This window comes from Paroedura picta, chromosome 2, assembly GCF_049243985.1.
Source record: "Paroedura picta isolate Pp20150507F chromosome 2, Ppicta_v3.0, whole genome shotgun sequence".
NCBI lineage: Eukaryota > Metazoa > Chordata > Lepidosauria > Squamata > Gekkonidae > Paroedura > Paroedura picta.
In genome coordinates, this window is record NC_135370.1 from 61,062,328 (window position 1) to 61,085,811 (window position 23,484).

At 43.6% G+C, this 23,484-nt stretch overlaps 1 protein-coding gene across 2 annotated transcripts in view; it reads right to left on the reverse strand.

Moving 5' to 3' along the window:
• CCDC93 (CCC complex scaffolding subunit CCDC93) overlaps positions 1–23,484 on the reverse strand; it is a 50,138-nt gene that overhangs the window by 21,389 nt on the left and 5,265 nt on the right. Inside the window, exons 3-12 of one of the 2 annotated variants that reach the window (XM_077320283.1) lie at positions 19,393–19,487; positions 18,667–18,778; positions 15,422–15,520; positions 13,347–13,403; positions 10,711–10,811; positions 8,197–8,214; positions 5,029–5,065; positions 3,007–3,099; positions 1,969–2,019; positions 554–640 (exon numbers count right to left, since the gene is read on the reverse strand). In XM_077320283.1, coding sequence (XP_077176398.1) covers positions 554–640; positions 1,969–2,019; positions 3,007–3,099; positions 5,029–5,065; positions 8,197–8,214; positions 10,711–10,811; positions 13,347–13,403; positions 15,422–15,520; positions 18,667–18,778; positions 19,393–19,487 — 750 coding nt within the window. The remainder of the gene's footprint in view (positions 1–553; positions 641–1,968; positions 2,020–3,006; positions 3,100–5,028; positions 5,066–8,196; positions 8,215–10,710; positions 10,812–13,346; positions 13,404–15,421; positions 15,521–18,666; positions 18,779–19,392; positions 19,488–23,484) is intronic. The other variant, XM_077320284.1, reaches the window with a different exon arrangement.

Sequence of the window (23,484 nt, forward strand, 5' to 3'; positions counted from 1 at the left end):
AGCGAACGTCTAGTATCAGAATCCAGCAAGGAGAAAATACTTAGAGATAGAATGGGAGGAGGTATTTGGACTAGGAAAACTGAACTCTCCCCTGTCCCATGAGCATGGTTATCACCTCTTACCCATCCAACTTTGCGCATGAATGGAGCAGGCATGTGTTTAAAGGCATCAGTCTCCCACCACTAGCTATCGTTCTGTCATCATTTAGGTGCTTCACTAGGGCCAGACGAGAAGCCGAATCCATGTATTTGTTTACTGTGATCCTTTTGAACAGGCTGGAAATTCAATATCACGTTCTATGATGTCAAGTGCTGCTTTTATGTACCTCATTCAAATTACATACGCGCACAAATCCAACTGACTCCAAGTGTCAAGTGCGCCCTCAAAAAGATACTTGTGAGAACTGAGACCACACTGACAGCACCATTCATGTGTAAAGTGGGTGTTTTTAAAAAATAGAACAAAGGGACTTATAGCCCTCAGATGGGGTGGGGGAGGTCGATGGCCAATGGCTCAAGTATCATTTACTACAACCACCAGATAGATAACCTACCTTTTCAGCATATTCTGACACGATCTGCTTGATCTCATCAGACTGAAGGCCAACGATCTGGCCTATGGTGCTTGCAGTCAGTCGGCTCTACAAGAATAACACAGGTCTCATGAAGGTATTGGCAGCTATAAGCAGACAATTCTTTGGAACTCAAAGCTGCCTTTGCCAAACAAGGATCAATTGCCAGCACCGCCTGACATCTATGAAAGTGGAGTGGCTATAAAGAGGCACAGGACTAAACCATGGTTTAAATGGTAGTTAACCCTTTTGCCAACTAGAACTGGAAGAAACAATTTTTGCTGTGCACCACCTTTGCAATGCATACATGGAAATGGCTAAGTTAAATTATGGCATCGAGAAGATTCTGCTTCCCTTCTTACTACTGAACATCTGTGAAATTTGTTACCTAGTTAATGGAAGGGTGGCACATGCAGATCAATGAGTGAAGGGTACAAAGGGGAGGACGTTCATGAGATCTCCGACTGTGATGTGATATGGAGGCGCTGAGGCTACATGCTTACATGGAAGGAATATGTATTTGCTAACTGCTGAGGAATTTATGTGTTGGCAGAAAGTGAACCCCGCTGGGGGCCCTATGTGAGCGGCTCTTGGAGTGTTTGAAATTTTTCAGTCCTTAAGCACTTATACCGTTTTAAGCCTTTTAGAAGGGTATAACTCTTCTTAGGATTTCACAAACACAAAAACCTTTACTATCGCAAAAAAGCCCTCCTGATCAGACCAGGGGAGCATCTAATCCATTCTCCTGAGCCAAACAGTGGTCAACAGGTCACCTTCCCCTGATGTTGCCTTCTAGCATTAGTGTTATGTGAACAAGCAGCTTTGTGTAAACAATAGTAGGCCTTTTTAGAGACCCAATGGATAACTCAGAGCTTCAAGCCTAGTCTTTTTGATTGTGTTATTTTATACTGTTGTCTAGGGCTCAAGCAGCCTCACCCCATCCTGGTTAACCCTAATTTGGCTGTGACAGCTTTCAAGTCAATCTGCAATGACCTAGCTTAATAATACAAACCTTGGATCTAGAATAATGTTACTGCAGTCACAAGGACTTCTGCCTGTGCAGTGTCTTTTTCTGCCTTCTTCCTGATGTAGCAGCCTAAAATCCCCACCCCATTCCCTTTTCCTGGGTGAGAAGTCATGCTCTGCAGACAAAAGTCCGAGTGCTGAAATGTTAGAGCACATCTAGTCTGCTGAGAATGACTGGACAATGATGTTCATGACTTTTACTTCTGAGTAATACGTCAGGGATCACACCTATTCTAACCCCCACAAAGAAACTTTCTGATATCAGAGGTCTCCATGAGTCACATGACCCTTCAAAAACCAGTATGCAGTTTGGTGTATGGTATTTAAAAATTTAAAGAAAACTATTGACTGACTAAATCAAGGCCACTCACCTCTTCTGTTCCCATTGCAGACATTTCGGTCATCAATGTTTTAATGCGAAGCTGATGAAAAATGACAAACTTTTAAAAACTGGCCTTTAATCATGAAGTTGGCATTTGTTAGACTGGATTGCTTTTGAGACAATCTGGGAAGGCTAGCCAAGTAAGAACAGGCTAAGTACGTTTTCATCAGATTCTAAATCCAATCCAAGGCAGAAGTTCTGCATCAAACTGAATTCAAATCTAAACTGACCAAGCAATCTTAACTCAGCCTGGTATCTCATTTACTTTCCCATGCCATAGTAACCATTCCCAGAAACTGAGCCAACAGGGGCATTTGAAAGAGTTGTGGTATGGGCTTCTCCCTCAGGGGACCCATGTCTGTTTATGCTATTCCGGCAGGAAAGGAAGGAGCCACGCTACAGGAAGGCTGTGCATATACGGTATCAGAGGCGGCCATGCTCAAGCAGCTGTGACCCAAGGCAGACCCCAGTGCCACTGCCTAATGAGCTGCCTCTGTCCATCATCTCCTTTGGGAAGAAGGTAAAAACCAACATGCTTGCCATCCTGCTGCACATTCTCTCCCACCCTTTCCATGGGGGATGGGAGGACAGCCTGGGCCAGGGCTAGCCTTTATTTTTTCCAGTCCTTCCTGAGCATATAAACAAAACTACCCACAAGCTACAGCCCAGAGGGTGAGAAAGCAGCTGCTGCTCACCACAGTGAAGAAACAGCTTTGGCTTTATTTTTTATTACTGTTATTTGATTTATAAACTGCTCCTCTCTACATGTGGGCTCAAGGCAATTTACATCAATAGATAAAAATCATTCATAAACAGATTAAAACATTCTAAAAATTGAAAACTACCAGACAAAGCCCCATTTCCCACCCCAGCTATCTTTAGTTTGACCTGCAGGAATTGGCTGTAGGTCAGATGCCCAGCCTCAAAGAAGGGGGGGGGGTAAAGAAACCCTGAGGAGAGAAAGGAGGCCCCCATGATCTTAGACCACCAAGGCCGTCAAATAGCAGTATATTACACTTCAGTGCACCTCTTCTACAGCTTGAAGATCATCTTCACTGTAGGCATCATTCTTCCCTGTTGATGCAAGTCCTGTAGGAAGTACCATTTTCTTGTCTTCAGCCTGTTTAACAAACATGCAGACCAGAATACGATCAGGCTTAGATGCAAAACGGAAGAGAAGCATTGATGTGGCCATCAACACAACGGTTTTTCTCAACATGAACTTTGTCCTGTTCTCTTCTGAGAATACCGGTCTAACAAATTGACTGAGCAAGGATGCAGCAATGGCCACCGGTGCGGCTTTAAAAGGGGATGAGACAGATTCATGGAGGATAAGTGTACCAGTGGCTACTAGCTATGGTGACTAACTTCCACGTTCAGAGTCACTAATCAGAGGCAATATCAGGGGAAGACCTTGGCCTCAATGCCCAGCTCCTGGACGTCCAGAGGAACTAGTTGGCCCCTGTGTGAGGACGCTGGACTAGGTGGGCCATTGGTCTGATTTTCCTCACATACAACAGCAGTGACATCTGGCTCTGCCATCGTTCACCACCTCTGAATTGCTTAAGATGACTGATTTTATTGAACTATCTATATCCTGCCTTTACCCTTGGCTTTTCTATCAGGCTGAACTTGACCTACCTTTCTGACTATAGCACTTCTGCTGCATGTGCTGTTTTGAGATGCAGTGAATTAGTCTATATATGGCCAATTAAAAAGAAATGCCTGAGTTAATAACTCAGTCCGAAGAAAGCTTTAAATGTTAAGAAGGCAGGCGGCAGCATTCATTTATGGATCCAATGAGTATTTGTGGACTTTTGGAAGAGGCACGAGGATAAACAGAGGATGTTCATGAGACATTTCAGAAGGGTCAGACATAGTGGCTGTAGAAGAGGCAAGTCCCCGGTCTATACGATATGACCATACTTTAAAGATGTATTGAAGGGGCATTTGTGTGGCTTGAAACAATATTTCTATAGAATAACTCTAGAGTTCTTTCCACAAATATCACAATATCTGTACATTCTAGAGATGTTGCCTATAAAAGATAATGCCCATCTTATTTTTATCTGGGCAGAATAATATTGAAAGAATAAAAGCCATTATTATCAAATATATTCCTTTCAATTACTTAACCTTTAAACGGTGCAATGCTCTTTATTCTTGGGTGCTGGTTTAACTGATAATTGAAGTTCATTTCTTCAAACAGGATAGCCCAAAGGGGAAAATGTCTTAATGGTCATTTACCATACTGGTCATTCATAAACTAAATTCTGCAAATGATTTATAAGGCCAGAACAACATTGAGATAAGAAAATGCCAAAAGGTCCTTTGCAGAAAGAACTATAACATATTAAAAATTCAAATACTAAATTGGTTCTGAATTGAGAGCATTCTGACTGACCCCAAGAAATCTAAATGTTACAGAGCATGAGTAAGCATAACAGTAGCTCTCTTTTCCACAGCACATCCAATTCCGACATGTGGGAACTCGGGGGAAAAAATCTCCTTTGTGATTAGTGTAATGCTAGAAAGTGTGGTGATGTGCAAAAAACCCAGTGAAACAATAGAAACATGTATTATGATAAGGCTTAAGAACTCCTGTATTACATCTCCTTCCCCCCGTGTCCCCATAGCACTGTTTGTTGTATGTAAAGGTAAAGGTAAAGGTATCCCCTGTGCAAGCACCGGGTCATGTCTGACCCTTGGGGTGATGCCCTCTAGCGTTTTCATGGCAGACTCAATACGTGGTGGTTTGCCATTCCCTTCCCCAGTCATTACCGTTTACCCCCCAGCAAGCTTGGGTACTCATTTTACCGACCTCGGAAGGATGGAAGGCTGAGTCAACCTTGAGCCGGCTGCTGGGATCGAACTCCCAGCCTCATGGGCAGAGCTTTCAGACTGCATGTCTGCTGCCTTACCACTCTGCGCTACAAGAGACTCTTGTTGTATGTACATTTACTTATATTAATAATCCACCTTTCTCACTCAGATTCTCCCCTGGAAGATATTATTTGCACTAGATTGTTTCTTGATCAAAGAATCTCACCTTCTCAATTTTTCCTTGTCTGCTAAATCCATACCTCCTAGAAAGGGAAGAGGGAAGGGGAAACCAAAGTAAGGTTATGCAGCTGATTTCACTACAACTTCATATATGTTTAGTACATGCACAAACCACAGCAGCTATTAGAAGAAACAAGCAGAAAAAGAAGCAGTCACAGGTCAACTAGACACTCAGAAAAAGCACACCATATTTTCTAAGATGACTGGATTCCATTGTCTATGGCACACCTTTTAAGAACAGCTTCTCACAGTGGTTTCCCAAACTTTGCTGTGCAGTGAGGCACCAAGAAGCCAGAAAGGTGTTATGTGTTTCTGTGCTGCAAAATAGGGCCCTGATGAAACCTGATCAAATCTTGACCCACTAAAAGGGGTGTTTTTTTTTAACATCACACTCAAGTGCTCTGCTCTTGTTGCCAGCCTGAAAATGAGCTGCACTTCCATTCCACAAGTGTTATGCTTTTGCCTGCCAACACACCACAATCGCCTCTACTCCCTTATTTGCTCTTTCTATACTTCCCCTTTCCACTTGAGTTCCAGGTTAAACATCTCCTTCTGCTGCCGATTGATGCCATCTTTGGACAGTTGAGACTCAATATGCCATAAAGATTTCCCAAACAGAGTTGATTGTCTATAGCGACGTTACCATAAGATGAAAATCTGCCTCATACCGTTTTCTCAGCCAGTTTTATGCTGTTCCATCTTTGTTCTGTGCTTTACTTTGCATACTACGCAGCAAATGACACTGACTGAATACCTCCAGCTGGGGTGGAGAAAAGATCAAATTAGGCAGAGGCAGAAATCACTACTGAGCCTGGCTCACTCTACCGAGGGAAAGGAACCAGCAGTAGTCTTTAGCTTCTGTCACTGTACTTATCTGCCTGAGGTCTGGCCAGGAAGCATGAGAAGCAATGGCTGGTCTGGCACAATCAGCCACAGATGCAGATCCATATTCTGGCACAACCAGATGCCTGATAGCAAGCCATGCTTCTGGCTGAGATTGTCCCTGGCAGGGCATTCAATCAGTTGGGACGCATCCTGTTGCCTAACAGTAGACACCTACTTTGCCCCCTGTTGCCAGGGGTCCACTGACGCTCAGACAAAACTGGGGGTGGAGATTCAGTGTACTGTGATGACTTCCCTAATTAAGCACCATGGCTTTTCATCACAGAATCCAGAAGTGTAGTCCTGAGCCCTGATCTAGCCAATAATAACAATAACAAGCACCATCAAGGAGCAACCAACTTATGACAACTCTTAATGGGTCTCTGTGTAGCCACCCGAGTCTTCCTTGGTGGTGTCTTTTCCAAGCAGTAAGCCAACCCTGCTTAGCTTCCAAACTTTGCCAAGATCAGGCTAGTCGGGGCTATTCAATACCAACTGCAAATTACACCAACTGTTCCCAGTATTAGTTTTTGCAAGACAGTGGGCCTTCTTTCTGAGCACACGGATCAGGTTGTTAAGTTGCTCTTTTAGGACAGGGAAAATGCAGCATTCTAGATGAAAGTGTTTATCTGCCAAAAGCAAATTGGGTAGGATTCTGTGTCCCCTTCAAGTCTCCCTCTACCATTAAAATCTAATCTACTGCTCCATTTAATGCTATTTATAAGCAATCATAAAATACAGAACAATTCATCTTTGCAGGAAAAAAGCTATGGAAGGAAGCATGGAAGTCTAACCGAAAGATAAAAATGGACATTAATTAGAACAGAGTAGTAAAATGTGCTCACATATATACAGACACACAGCTGGTAAGTAACGACTTTAAAAAATATTGAAATATATTTGAGGACAAATATTGTATTAGAAAGAGCTTTTCAGTTGTAGTCGTATGGACAGATGGGCAAATAAGTGAGATGAACTAATTCATGGCTGAGATCAACTATTAGCGTTACAAGTCAAGTCATTACTTCCAAGGGAACTAATATAGCAGAAGATAATCTGCCCCTTAATTCTGTCATTTTCTGAGAGGATCCAGCAAACCACAAATGGATTAGATGGATCATAGTTGGCTTCCACATCTTCTTTTAGTTTCTGCCCTTCCCCAAAATTGCTCTAGAAGGCAGAATGACCCCTCAGGAATGGTGTGCCAAAGGCTGAAGCGTGAAAGTAAAAGCAGCATGAACAAGAAAAAAAATGGTTTTTAACTCCCTTTTCACTATTCAAAGGAGACAGAAAGCAACTTACAATTTTCCCTTTCCCTTCCCCTGCCTACAACAGGCACACTGTTAGGTAGGTGAGGCTGAGAAGTATTAGGTAAGTGAGAGGGGGGGGGGTTAAAACAATCTGAGAAATAGTGATAACAATGGTTAATAGAATGCCATAGGAAGACAAGTCATGCCAGATGTATATTTGGATCTAAGCACGGATATATGCTTCAGTGTCTGCATTCTGATCCATACTTGCTTCCTAGTCTCCCTCCCTTCGTATACACTAAAGCAGCGGTCCCCAACCTTTTTATCACTGGGGACCACTCAACGCCTTTTACTGAGGCCCGGTGGGGGGGGGGTAGTTTACTCCTCTACTCTCAACCACTGCCCTAGCACTCTCTGATCGCTATGGTAATGTTTAAACATCCCTTCAAAATAAGATACAGACACGCCACAGCAATGAAGTGTGTTGAAAAGGGCTGGGGGGGTTGAAGTAAAGGGCCGGGGGGGGGGGAGAAGGCGTCCTTCGGGGACCACCTCCAATTAGTCGAAGGACCACATGTGGTCCGCAGCCCACAGGTTGGGGATCGCTACACTAAAGCATTCATGCTGTATTTTCTTTTTGGAATTCTCATTAAGAACATCTAACAGACAGTTTTTACATACAATAAACTCCATGCAAGGTCTCATTTTTTTGTGATATCTATGCCTAGTTTGGATCTCGACTTAGAAAAATCCTTCTCTACAAATATGGCACATAAGAAGCAGTTTGGGTGACAGCAGCTGTAAACAAGCACTGTAGAAATCTGAAGAGAGTGTAGGTGGCCTTTATAGACATCATGTCTACACCCACAGCAGCTTTTGCACTCAAAATCTCAAACATCATGAAAACTCAGCACAGCACTACTAAATACCAAGCATGAAGAAAGGTTAGCAAGGAAGATTCCAAGGCAAGTGTGAGATCAACGCAGAATTGAAATGCACATACACCAACACCCAATACTCACAAGAAATTATCAGTGAAACTAAGAGGAGAGATAACCAACACAAGATGAACAGAATGAAAATATGTTTAAGAGGATGGGGGGGGGGGAATCTGCTAAAATAAACCCAAGTATTTCTCCAGGAAAGCTTGGAAGTAAACAGCCTTTGACATAGTATTGAGATACCTTCCAGTTGGCACAAAGAAAGACGGGATTAAGAAGAATGCAGCACAAATGTACTGCAACTGATTGCCTTTTTATCTTGGATAAACCTTAAGGCATTCATCCACATCTCCTGCCTAGCATCACAAAGTGCCAAGTACAGCTACCATTTTGAGCAAAGATACTATGATCACTGCGCATGACGCTCCGAAACAATCTAGTTACATATACAGTGGCCAACTGAGCATGACAGCTTAGACTTATCTCGATTATGTAGCAAGGGCAGAAATCCCCTCATCAGCTAAGTGTATGGGGCACAATTATGTGATTGCATGGATGTACCTGCTGATGGGGTCAAATGGTAAACCCACATTTTTTTCTCCTTATTTTGTGAGAAATGAACTGCAAATGACGGGATACAACCTGCTGGCAACTAAACTGGAAAAGGGCTCAGTGCAGGTTATGATGGGGGTTGCTGTGGAAAAGCCCCATTGCTCATCTGGTCATGGCAACAGTACTGTCAAAAGGCACCTTGTTGGGAGGGGGGGGGGCTCAGAGCCAACTGGGAATGAAGTAATAAGACTGTGCATTTCCCAAGACCTGTCTGCTGTTTCTACTTGGGCCATGTTAAGAAAATTTTTAGGAAAGTTTCCACTTTAATGCAGGACATTAGATTGGACATAGCTGAAAAAAACTTGCAATGCTCGTAATGTAAACGAAGTTGTTACTAATCATCCACATTTATAACACTTATAATGCTCCAATATAGTGTTTTAAATAACCTTCTGGGAACCCTTCCCATGCTGGCTTTGTCTGCTGAAGTTAATTCTATGGTCTGTTATAAAACCCCTGAGAACTGCAGATGGTTTCAGGAGTGTGTGCTTGCCAGGCTTTGGGACTACCTATCAACCTGCAGGAAAGGAATGTGTAACCTAGGAAGGAATTCCTGAAGGAATCTCAAAGCAACTTACAATCACATTCTCTTCCTCTCTCCACAATGGACACCCTGTGAGATGGGTGGGGCTGAGAGAGTTCTGAGAGAACTGTGACTGGCCTAAGGTCACTCAGCTGCCTGCATGTGGAGGAGTGGGGAATCAGTTCTCCAGATTGGAGGCCATTGCTCTTAACCATTAGATCAAGCTGCACGTATCTAAAAGTCTCCAGTGGCTGCACTAGAGTGAGGAAGCAAGGGCAAGGAAGGAAGCAAGCAGAATTCAGACAAACTCACTATTGCTGATCTTCTCACTGAGATCCAAAAAAACATGTTTAATGTGACATGTGTTGGTACCCAGTAATCCAATCCAAAACAGCACCCGCATGGCTCTTTCAGCTGGTGAGAATGGTATGGGAGAGAAGCCTGAAGCCCCTCCTCCTCCTCCCTCATAATGTTTGTAGCTGACTGTAGCAACCCAAAACTTTCCAAGCAAGTCATACCAACATCATGCGTGACAATAAATCAGGTCAAGCATCCGCATCTTGACTCATGTCACACTTAACATGAATTTTATTTAATTTACTTATTTATTTTTGTATTCATATACTGCCTCATTTCACTTTGATTTGCAGCAGTTCACAATAAAATGATAAAAACCAGTATAACCCCATTAAAACCCATTAAATTAGCATTAACACTAAGCATTAAAAGATGGTGAACAGAGTTCAACCCCCACCCTCTCCCTCTGTCCAACTATAGGGGGCCAGAGCTCTTCCTCATTGGGAGTGAGGATCCAGATGTACCAATGTGGAGGGATCCACTGATGGAAACTCCGAGACTCACCCTGGCCTCAACCACACGCCTGGTGAAAAAGCTCCGTTTTACAGGCCCTGACAATTCCAACAGGGCCCATAGCTCTTCAGGGAGCTCATTCCATCCAGTTGGGGCCAGGGCCAAAAAGGCCCTGGTCCTGGTCGAGGCCAGGTAAATGTCCCAGGGGCCCGGGACAGCCAGCAGATTCCTACCCATGTAGCGTCCTGAGGGAGACATAAGGAGATCAGCAGTCCCACAGATAAGTAGGGCTTGATCCGGAAACAGACTGGTAACCAATGAAGTTGATGAAGAACCAGCTGAATATGGGCCCTCCAAGATGTCCTAGTCTGGACCCTAGCAGCCGCATTTTGGACCAGCTGTAATTTCCAGGCCAAAGCCAAGGATAGGCCCAAGTTACAGAAGTTTAACCCGGAAGTGACTGTTGCATGGCTAAGTGTTCAGAGGACTGGTAGGGGGCTAGTAGCCATGTTTGGCGCAGATGAAAAAATGCCACCAGGGCTACCTTAGTGACCTGAGCCTCCATTGAAAGGATCTTCAACCATATCTGAAAAGTCACATATACTATGACACAGTCTGAAAGTCCTTGAGCTGACAGAATGCATTTATACCTGCCGTATTCCAGAAGTGTGGCATGAACTTTGGACTCCTCATCTAGTAACTTTTCGGCGGCTGACTGTCGCCTATATTTCCTTTGTGGCTTGTATACTGCCTGCAAGAGAAATTGAGCAGTGTTTTACATCTCAGATTGTACAGTAATCCAGTGATGAATTCTTCCACTGAAATGTCCTAGTTTTGAAAATTGTTAAGGTTTGGGGGCTCTTAACAATTCACTCCAAGGCTTCCCCGGGGGGGGGGGGGGAGCCTTAGGTGAGAAGACACCAGATGTTGGCAATAAAGACATTAAGGAAATCCAATGCATTAGAACACACGTTTAGAGTCCAGGGTGCCAGTTGATTTTAATCCATCACCGCCTGAGTTGTCTGGCCATCTCTACTATTATTTTACATATACATTTTCCTATTTAAAACATGATTGCCTAGAAACGTACAATTTATTCTTGAATGTATCCGAAAGGCATCTAAAGACAGTGAGGAAAAAATGTTGATAATTTTTAATATCCCTGCATAATTAAACAGATGAGATGTAATTTCAAGTCACTGAAGTTAAGAGTTCGTTAATTCTATTCTCGCTTTTGATTGAATCATTATGCTTAATTACTATTCACATAATTAGGGCTGCTTTAGCCTGCCATATTAAAAGAGAGAAAGGAAAATGAATTTCATCGTAATTACAGGAAAGCGTAGGGAAAGGAGAAAAAGTGTTTCTAGCTTATTTTTTAACAATCAAACAACAGACATCTCGGAGTGCTTAAGAAGAGAGTGTCCCCCCAAGCCCACCACCAGGACCCCTCTCACAATTCATTTCCTGCCTCCAACATGTACCTCCCACCTAACTATGCATCCTTCCCCCTGCCTGTTCATGATCACAGACAGCGGCATGTCCTTTCCTCAATGCCACAGGAAGGTTCATGGAGAGGGGAGAGCCGTCACCATCACCAAACTCTTCTCTGGAAGTTCCAGGAAGCCCAGGTAGGTAGGAGCACAAGAGATGGAATCCTTGCAAGTGGGTGGATGAAGGGCATGCAGGGAGGTGACATACAGATGTGTGGGCAGGGGGAGTGGTTGGCATTACCAGAAGCCCTGGGCCTGGCAGATGCCCCATCTCAGAGAATGCTGACAATAGACCTGGAACGTATCTTCTTTAGCTTACTTGTGCCACCTGAAGTATAGAAGACTCCTATGGATAGCAAATGGGCAAAACTGTCTGGACTCTATCCAGAAGAGAGGTCCATTCATGGTTGGTGCAACCCTAGGCAGGCAGCAGCATGCTGGTTTTGTTCCCAGTGGATGCAAATCAGCATGGAGCTCCTGAGGGATGCCACTTGCCTGGACTCTGGCACATTCTTCCAAAGACTGGCTTTAAAAAAGGCAAGGGATGCATACAATAAAGTGGGTGGAGGAAAACAAAACAGGGGGAAGGTATTACTATATATATCCTATATATATATATATAGGACATATATATAGGACATATACATATATAGGACATCCAGATAGGTTTTTAAATATGCATTTTCCAGTCCTATACAAGAACACACATACACACTTTCCAAAATTCGTGATCTCTGCCAAATGTTATTTGTAAGTCCTTGAACCTCTTTCGATGACATCCCATCCTCTATTCCAGACACAATGACAAAAGCAGTTTACGCTCTCAAAGGTACAATGACAAACGAGATCACTGTTTCCACAATCTGGTTTCTCTACCCCATTGACTCTGCTAAAGGAAGAGACGTCACGAGCTTTTAAACAGTGTTTTGATCAACGTTGGCAGCATCACAAGCGGGAAATCTTTGTAAAAATACCGCTGATCAGTTGAGAGGCAATAGAATATATTCAAATTTGATGCCCCTGCATTCACAGCAGCATAATGTTCTTTTTAATGTCGTGTTTCAAACTGACATTGCTTCTTACAAAGAGGCAATGGGAAGAATGCACAGAGCCAGTATGTTTTCTTTTTAAACGCTAGCAGGATCTCAATCCAGGGATGAGACACCTGGAATTAATTGTAAAAATGCAGCCTTCCATAGTTCTGAAACTCTGCCACAGTAAGCCTTTCTCAGTCAAGAAAGGAGCAGGCTAAGACTGCAGGGGTGTCAAAAGACCCACTTGTAGAAACTGTGGCTTTTTAACCTGCTAAAATGTTAAATAATTTCAGGCTTTAAATTTCACAGCAGAGACATTCCTTACAACACCGCATAACTGTTTATCCCACCTTTCCTCCAATGAATTCGGGGCAGTGTAGGTGGTGCTCCCTGCTGGCATTATGTCCTCATAACAACCCTGCAGCTCAGATTATGCTGAGTGACCCAAGATCACCCAGGGAACTTTGTGGCTGATCGGGGATTTGAACTTGTTTTCTCCAGTCGTTGCCTGACATTCTAACCACTAAACTATGATGACTCTTGGCCATCAGTGATTCTGCATATTTGAGATGCCTATATTTCTAAGAATCTATGACTCAAAATTAAGATACTACACAGTATCAGACACCCCACTTTAGGCTAACTCAGGAGAAACTACGCTCTCTGTAAGATCACACTGCATTTCTATTCCAAAGCTGATTCAGTTTTCTAACATTCTATAGATCCCCCCCAAACTCCCAGAGAGTATGTGACACTTACAGATATCTCACCAACTGCTTTGATGGACTTCTCTTTTCTTTGCATAAATTCATCATCCTGAAAAGCAATTTATTGAGTTAAACGTTTAAGAACTTTAAAGCTGTGTCAACTATCAACTGGCCATTCAAACAACGGCTGTTACCATATAGCCACATATCAGAACTGATTTGATCCACCAGTAAAAGAAGAATTTCAGACTACTGCATCATCTGAAGCCTCCACGCTATCACTTGAAGCAGATAAGCATCAATGGTAGCATTTCTGCTTCACCTACTGAATGTTTGCAGTTCAATCCCTGGCATTTTCGGTTGAAAGGACAAGGTGGTGTATAAGACCTCTACCTAAGACCCTGAAGAACTACTGCAAGTTTGAGTAGACAATACTGACCTTGACAGAATAAGGGTATGACTCAATATAAAGCAGCTTTGTGTGATTTATTAATAGGGATTATGATTCATCTATCTTGCTTAGAATTCTATTGCTCTTCCCATCCCAAGATTCATCCTAAAGATATTCTGTCAAATTCACCAACTTTGAACAAAACCACATTAATAGGAAGGAAAAACCCCACCTTCTCCCTTCTCTGTCTATCTAGGGATGAGATCAGGGCCTTGCAGGATTTAAGACAGCTCCACAGGGTCTGTGAAACAGAGCTCTTTCACTAGTCCTGTGGTTGAGGCCTACAGAATAACATCAATAGACCGGCCTCCCTAGATAAGCAACAACATCTGCATGCCATCCATAGAATCATAGAGTTGGAAGGGATCTCCTGGGTCATCTAGTCCAGGTCCCTGCACTATGCAGGACACTCACAACCTTACCTCTCATCCATTGTAACCTGCCACCCCATTAACCCTTCACAGAATCAGCCTCTCCATCAGAGAGACATTACAGCCCTTTACTCCCCCTTCCTCCCATCGGAGACAAGACAGCGAGCACCCTGGTTTTAAAATCTAAATGTTAATATTTAATTTTTTCAATACCTATTTTATTGGATGAATACGTTGTTAGATGCTCTCAGCCCACAGGGAAGGTCGACATAAAAATGTGAAAAATTAAAAAAACAGGAAGATGTTCCCCACCCCTTTCCTGAGGAGAACACTTCTGTAATTATGAGTCTTCTGGAGAGGGTGCACTCTACTCCTGGGCTCCCATAAAATTTTCTTTTGTCTCCACACTTTAGGGACACGGAGCCTGTATTGTGGGCCTGCAATAATGTCTGGTCGAGTGAAATATCATCCAGTAGATGTCAGTAAACAAAACCTTCATTACCATAACTAGGCAAAAAAATACTCCACTGGAAAGGGCTGTACAGCCAATCAAGTCCAACTCCCTGCTCAATGCAAGATCAGCTTAAAAGCACCCCTGATAAATGTTTGTCCAGCTGCTGCCTGAAGACTGCCAGCTCAATTTCATTCATGCAATTACTTTAGATTTGAACTCCGTTTTTAAAATCTGAATGACGGGCACATGACGTTCTTGCAAACAAGGTAGTGCAGATAATTAAAGCACCTTTTAATTACAGGGAACAATTATATGAAGGCTTTCCTGCCAGACACATAACTGCTTCTGCACTAGAAAACAGTGTGCAAAATATTTTTAAGAATGAGAGATGGTTGATGCTTCCATAAGTTTCACATGAGTTTATGTGGTGCCACTGCACAGGCATAACAAGTTGAAGTCTTGATAATAATACCTGTAGTGAAAAGAAGTCTTATAGGTTAAAACATGATCCCCATCTAAGTCAGCATACTAGACAAGAGAAATGCCTAAAGCACCTCCAGTAATAGTGCCTCAGATCATCCCATGAATCACTTGGATGCATGGCAAACTCATTTCCCCTTCCGATATACAGAACTGGACATTTAATACTTACGGAGTTGCATTGAGTTACTCCACTATAATTTTCTGCTCCAATACCACCCCATAAAATTCGGTCCACACACTTATGTCCTAAAACCTATGAGCCAAATCACCTGATGCTAACCTGCATCAATCCAATTCCATTCACGGAGGGTGAAGATGATCAATCTCCTCTAGAATTCTGAATTACAAAAATATGGTTTGATGTTTACCTCCGGAAGACTGTGGGTCTTCTGAAACTGCGATATGGAAAATGAGCGAATATAATCTCCCATTTCTTCCCGGGTCTCTATTGCACGTTTCACCAGCCACTGAGAACCACAAAGGGGAAAACGGTGGGTGGATAGGTGGGTGGGAGAAATATTGACATTAAAATAGCTATTTGGCTTTCAACACAGGCATAAACAGGAATTAGATGTGTCAACGAAAAATGCAATTTCAAACAAGAAACATGAACAATCTGTATAAAAATGTACAGTGAAACAAGCAGCAATAATATATTCTGGGGTACGGCATGTCAAGGACACTGAGGTGTAGGGAACCACAGATTTCTGATCAGCCATAAAGTTCCATGGATGACATCTGACCAGGCACAATCAGGTTTAACCTACTTCACAGAGCTGCTGTGAGAATAAAATAAAATCTTATTGTGGCATCCTGGGCTTCTTGAAGGAAGGGCGGCATACAACTGTAAGTCTGACTGTGGTGCCACCTTTTAAAAATTAGATACATTCCTTCCCTTACACACACCACACTCAGAATGGTGCATCCTGAATTTGTCTATATTGTTTCTCTCTCCTGTTACTTCCTCCAGTTCCCCAACTGGCTTTCCCTCAGCCTCTCTGCTTGGTGGAATGCGTACATGCAGTCAGCTCCAGCCTCTCTGCTCCCTCCCCCTTCAGTAAAGCAATTCATCCTCAAAATTTCATTGAAATGTGAGAGGGCGCTGCAGCTTTAACCTGCTGCATGTGCTTCCCTTTAGCCCCTGCAAAGGGAAGCTGGTGCCTATGAGGGCAACAGTTACCTGTAAAGAGCCACACTCATAAAGTTGCTCAGAGCCTATCAAGCCTTGCCACAGCCAATTTCCAACTTCTCTACTGACGGTAGTAGAGCCTTGCTTGGGATTCCAGAGTGCACCCCTGACTCAACTGGATTTTCTCTCCATTCCTCCCAGTCCCTTGACCTATGAAAGGTGGTCTGACTGTCGAAGGAGAACATCGTCTAATGTTCAGTAGCTCTTCATGATGGTTGTTTGCCTCTTAGAAACACGTCCTTTTGGGAATCTGTTACAGAGCTACCAAAGTCAATGGTGTCTGTCCTCCCCTGACTGCAGTTTTCCTACATTCCACTTTGCTCCTGCAGCCCTTTACAACCACTCAAAATACCTTTCCCAGAACTGAAAAACCAGTATGGAAGAACAGCCACACTGATTGTAATGAGTAGAACTGCTTCTCCTTCCTCTTCCATATTCATATCACCACTGTGGCAAGGGGTCAATTTCATCCCCTGACCCTTTTCTCTCTATCCCAGGGGTAGTCAAACTGAGGCCCTCCAGATGTCCATGGACTACAATTCCCAGGAGCCCCCTGCCAGCTTTCGCTGGCAGGGGCTCCTGGGAATTGTAGTCCATGGACATCTGGAGGGCCGCAGTTTGACTACCCCTGCTCTATCCCATTGACTTGTACAGCTGTTCCTTCACAACCCCAGAGATTATCTTTTTGCAGGTTGGAACGAAAACATCCAGGCATGCATGGCTGGATCCACATCACTGCTATTATTTTATTCTTTCCTCCTATTCATGCAGCTCCATCGGCATTTTTTGGTTTGGGGCTACTGGACTTGAACAAAATTCAGCTTTCCCAAAAAATCCCAAATTGTTTTGGGTCCAATATACGCAAGAAGAAAAATGCCAATAAATATTCTTTTTTTAAAAAAAGCCAGCCCAACGAGGAGGCTGGCTTGGCTTCTCGTGCAGCACAGCTTAAAGCAAGTTGCAGGAGAAGCTACCCCCAGGATCTGTGCACTGCAGGGAGGTCAGCTACTGTCACAGGCAGGCCTGAGAGGATCAAGTGAGAGGGCGGGAGCTGAGAACTCTGTGCCACCTTGGCTGGGGCTGGCTTCTCTTCAGTAGAGCCGAATAGATTCAAATAAAAATAGGGGCAAAAACAGCTTTTATTCAGGCTCAGTTATACCAGTAGCTGATCAGATTCCTTAATCTGTTTCCAATTTAAATAGTACCCCCCAAATACCAGTAATGTATTTTTCAGATATTTCTTTGGCTCAGTTTAAACCAAATGAATATCCTTAATACCTTAGAGCAGTAGTCCCCAACCTTTTTATCACCGGGGACCGGTCAACGCTTGGCAATTTTACTGAGGCCCGGGGGGGGGGGGGAGTCTTTTGCCAAGGGATGTTGCCGTCGCCTGAGCCCCTGCTCCGCTTGCTTTCCCGCCGGCGCCCCTGACTTCCCACCACCTGCTGGGGAGCACTGCCAGCAGCAGCTGCGCAGTGCCACGCCGAGGGGGAGCCCCAGCCATGGTGGACCCCGGAGAGCACCAAAGGTGAGCCAACGGCAGAGTGGCAGAGCAGCCCCCGAGGCAGCAGCCGGGGAGGAGGATAAGGAGGAGCCGCGGCCCGATACTGACTGATCTATGGACCGGTCCCGGTCCCCAGACTAGGGATTGGGGACAGCTGCCTTAGAGAGTTCATAGGTGTTACTTATTTACAATTAATGTTCGTTAAGAATAAACCAAGTTGGCTGTATCAAAAGGCCAAACCAGATGATACTGTGCCCCTGAGTCCACATAATTTTACTTTCAAAATGCAATGGGAGCTCAATCCTGCAGGGGACTATGGCATGGGTTAGGATTGGGAGGATCCAAAAAAGCTGGGCAGCAGTCAGGTAAGCACCTTCCTCACGTCTGCTGTCGCTGGTGAAGCAAGAAGACAACATGGGGCTTCTCTTCTGGGCCAAGAGCCCAGCAGTTTCCCTTGCCAAAATTGATCAAGCCCAAAAGCTGGGGAGAACTGAAAGTGCCGCAGAAACAGGGCAGAAGCCCTGGTGAGGGTGGGGATTACCTGGTTGCTCCCTGGCCAAGAAGAATCAGGCCCCTAGACTATTTTTAAAGGAGCAACTTCCAGCCTTAAAAAGACAGCATGCTCTTGTGGCAAATGCAGGGATGCTGTATTAGCTGGTTTGGCCCTAAAACCTCATCTGTAAGTGGACCCTGGAACTTTCACAAGTCCCTCTTTTCTCGCCCATGATGTAACTGGCACAGGTTCCCCAAGTAGCTTTCCTGAGAACATGTCTTCCTTCCCTAAAACTACTGTGCCGTAGAATGAAACAAGGGCATATCCTTTCTTAACCTCCCACTCCAAAGCAAGCACATAAAGAGAAATTATGAATGTGAACAATAGGATACGTATTCTGCAATAGTACTTAACTCAAAGCTCATACCTGCACAACAGGAAAGATGTGAATGAAATCCAGTCCCTGTATTTGATGAGGCTCCAAGCGATGAGGGCACTTCATTTTGGGCAAGACAGAGACAATTTTCTCAGTTAAGGCACTGAAAAAGTAGAAGTGTGAAACAGTAAAAAAGGAAAGAGCTTCTCCAGTATTTAGAAGCCTGAAAGTGCCCTCTAGTGGCTTACATCCAATACCAAAATTATGGAAAGCGAGAGAGAAGAAAACCGGGCCAAGTTGAAGAAACGTCTATAATTAAAACTTATTTGCAGTTCTGGACTCACATCTTACCTTGCTTACCTTCAGCCAGGTGGCTGTATACAGGTTTACAAAAGGGATAAGAATTGCAAAAAGATAAGAAGATTGAGCAAGGAGGGGGTGCGCTTGGGTTTTATTTCCAAATAAAACATTTCTGGTTGAGGTCTAGGACTAAACAATGCTGTAACATTCTTGAAGTAAAGCAAGTCTGCAGTCAATTCTAAGTAATTCTAATGAGTAATAGGCTTAGAAGGGTGTAACTCAGCATAGCATGATATTGTAAGAGTTTGAAACAGAAAATGAAACTTAATTGATCTTGAATGAGAATTCTTAAAGCATGAGGTTTCTAAAACTTAGGGGATCTCTTGCGCAAACTTCATTTGCAAACATGATTTGTGCTGAACATCTCATGCAATTCGTGGGAAGGGAAACTAGGCTGGTTCTCAGTTTTCAACTTACATTTTCTGACCAATGGTTGAGTTTTCCTGGAACAATAAGTCGACATCAATGTCAAAGTTGCACGTTGTGATACACCACGTCATGCCACCTACCACCTGAAACAAGATCCAAGGGCACTGAATCACTGCCAGTTGCTTCAGGGAAGAATACACAAATCATCCAGAAGTCTTTTAAAGCATTCTTTTAAAGCAAACCAAAGTTTCATTTTTGCAAGACCATTACACTAACATTGGGGGAGGGTGGGGGCATGCAAAACAAATTATACCTACAGCTACTTTTATACTTATTTCATGTGGGGATATTAATAGGGGAAAGCAATTTTTGTCACTTTAAAAAAACTTTCTATAGTCACCCTTCTGCATCCCAAAGCATCTCCTTTTTCTCTCCCTTTATTTCTCATCACCCCATACCATACTGTCTTCCATCTACATTCATAATATACAAATGCCCCTACTGCTGTCACCACTCTGATTTTGTTTTCTCCATCTACTGATCTCTCTGCACTTTCTACTCCCCTCAAGAGTACTCTGCATCTTGAATTATTTTTCTTCTTCAGTCATTTTGAATGACTCCCTCCCACCCTTATTGTCAACCTTGGTGAGAAGGGGCAGAGGTAACATTACACATGGCTTCCACTCTCCCAGAGAATGATACATACTAAGGATACAAGCAGGCCACAGTTATGTTCCAGTTTTTTTTTATCCCCTGTCCCTCATTCCTAAATCCACAGAGCAAGGGCAATACAAAATATGGCAGGCATTCTTCCAACCCCACTCACTTTCTGCATGAGGTTGAGTAGATCTTAGACCTTTCCACAATAGGATTTTGACCTCACCCAAGGTTTCAGATAGTTAGGGAAGTACATCATGTTCTAACACAATGCAAGTATGTAGTTTTAAATTTCTAAATGTCCCTTAAGGAGGAAGTTAAGGTATTCCCAGTGCTGTTTGTGCTCAAAAAGACACATGGAAACTGTAAGACAAATCTGCCGCCTTAAGTTCTCTGAGCAATACAGACATTTTATTTATTTATTATATTTGTATACCACCCGCCCCTGAGGGTGGTTCCCCTAGAATATAACCGAAGAATACATTAAACTGACTGAATGTAATAAAGGTAACAACAGTAATAACAATGAACAGAGAGAAACATTCTAACAGCGAATAATCTAACAGGCCCATAGCTGGTCAGATGTGTCGCATGGGTTCAAGGGAGGGGGGGTTGGAGCTCAGTAGGTGTTGTTTAGTTTTGAAAAATATAGACGCACTGGGAAACCAATATGGCAATAAAATATCCAAATTGGACTTATAGAGTCTTCTCTCTTCAGTAATTCTTTTATTCTTATTATCTCACACAAGTCCCGGCGCGTTTCACCTTACAGCTTTTTCAAGGGACGGTTTTTATATTTAAGGACCAACTTCAACTTATTAAGGAATCTCTTGATAGAGTATAAGGTCATGCTCACAATACCTAAACTTAGCTTGTGGCACTTCAGATGCTGACGGGACTTGTGTGAAATAATATGAATAAAAGAAGTACTGAAGAGAGAAGACTCTATATAAGTCCAATTTGTCCAGTACAGTTGTTGGAGGGTGGACCGGATGAGGGACCTCAATGGTGCTGCTGTGAGGACTCTGGCCGCCGCATTCTGGACCAATTGCAGATTCTGGATCAAAGTTAAGGGTAGGCCTGCGTAGAGCAATTTGCAGAAGTCTAGCCTAGAGGTGACTGTCATGTGGCTCACTGTGGCTAGATGTTGCAGGGCTAAGTAGGGCACTAGTAATTTGGCTTGGCAAAGGTGGTAGAAGGCCAGCTGCACTACTCTGGTAACATGGCTTCCATGGAAAGGGAAGAATCCAGGATCACGGCCAGGTTCCTGGCAGAGTGAGCCACTGATAGTTGCACTCTGTCAAGGTTGTACAGACGCGCTTCCTCACATGGTCCCTTCCTGCCCAGCCACAGGACCTCTGTCTTTGAAGGATTGAGCTTCAGATGACTCTGCTTGAGCCACCTCGTCACTGCTTCCAGGCAGCAGGCTAATGCTTCTGGGGGAGAATCAGGGCTGTCATCCATCAGGAGGAAAAGCTAGGTATTGTCCGCATATTGGTGACAACCCAGCCTGAACTTCCATACCAATTGAGCAAGAGGATATATGAAGATGTTAAATAGGATTGGAGAGAGGACCGCTCCTTGTGGGACTCTGCATGTGAGTTGGTGGTGGCTTGAAGAACTCTCTCCTAGTGCTACCCTCTGTCTGCAACCCTGGAGAAAGGAGATCAGCCATTGAAGAGCTGGCATTCCCTTCGTTCCTTTTTACTTGTTCATTTCCCCCCATCCCCCTCCAACAAAAAGACTGAAACAGTAGTTCTATCCAGTCTTTTAAATGTGTATTCCAGGTCATTACTTTTGTAATGAGGTGAAGGCTTTGGAGAACAAGTCGTATGAGGAAAGGTTTAGGGAGCTTGGTTTGTTTAGCCTGGAGAGAACCATCTTCAAATACTTGAAGGGCTGTCATGTAGAAGGTGGAGCAAAGTTGTTTTCTGTTCTCAAAGAAGGTCGGACCAAAATCAATGTGTTAAAATTATTTCAAAAGGATTTTCAGTTTGATATCTGGAAGAAGTCCCTGACAGTAAGTGCAGTTCCTCAGTGGAACAGGCTTCCTCGGGAGGTGATGGGTTCTCCTACTTTGGAAGTTTTTAAGCAGAGGTTCAATAATCATCTGACTGAAATGCTGATTCTGTGAACTTAGGCAGATTGTGAGTGGATGGGCAGGAAGGGATGTGTCAGTGTTTGTCTCTTGTGGCTCTTCCTTGCATGCCCAGGAAATTGGTGATCTCCACTCAGGGACAGTAGGTGAATTTCCTCCAGGCCAGGCTGGGTTCTGGAGATTTTTTGGGAAGGAGGTGTGAAATTGGGCATGAAATTGCAGTCACTGCAGGTAGGCAGGTAGTTGTGCATTTCCTGCATTCTGCAGCGGGTTGGCCTAGATGACCCTAGAGGTCCCTTCCAACTGTATAATTTTATGATTCTATGAAATGTGACAAAAACATTTATGTACCTCTAGTCCCATATTGAATGTCATCATTATGACCTGCAGAGGAAAATAATGGCATCGAAAGAGCAGGAGAGAGTGCAACTGCCTGAAGCCCAAATTGAAAATAAGCAGGAAATGTCACACTCTACATCAGTTGCTCACATGATTCATATCTTAAGAAGGTCTTAATTTTCCTCTCACTTGAAAATGTCTTCATCTTACAATCATCTAAAGTTACAGTGCCAAGAACACTGGGGACACCTGACTTGGGGATAGATGGTGGCTTACAGTGGGGCAGATGCTGCCTGCAGGTTGCAGGTTGCTCCTCCCTACAATATGCATGGTTTGCTGACAAAGGAAAGGCAAGCTCTCACATATAAGCCCATCCCCAGGTGATTGTGTATCATCAAGTGGACATAAACAAATTCATGATGGTTTCATTAGCACTAAGAGCATTCTAGTAGCTCCAAAGGGCCTCTACATCACTTCTTTTAGGTATCTGTGTGAACTGTTCTACTTTCTACTGCAGTCCCTTTAAAGTCCAATTGTCAGCTGAGTTGATGGGAAGCAGAGCACTCCCCACAGGGTCAGCTTTGGAATGGGTTCTCCTGCACCCTTGTTTAAATGAGTCAACAGGGGAAGCCACCTATAAGATCAACTGAGCTGGCAGAAAGCAGAGTACTCCCTGCCAGGTCAACGTTGGGCTGGCTTCCCCTACAACCTCATTTAAATGGGCCTGCTGGAGAAGCCAGCCCAAAGATTAGCTGAGCTTGCATTTGTTTGTCCATCTGTCTTCTGCAGTCCCTTTAAATACCCCATTTAAAGGGAATGTAGTAGAAAGCCTGAAAAACAGCTGACGGGGGAGCAATCTCCTGTACCTGTTTTTTGCAGCTACTTTTTTAAAAAAGTACTTTTTTCCTTCTTGGCCGCCCCCCCCCCCAAAAAAAAAGAGTTCCAGATTCTACCCCCACTCACCCCTAATATGGATTCAAATACAATACCAGTATTGGGATATTAATTTTTCAAAAATCCTGAATTTTCTCAGGTCCGATAGACCT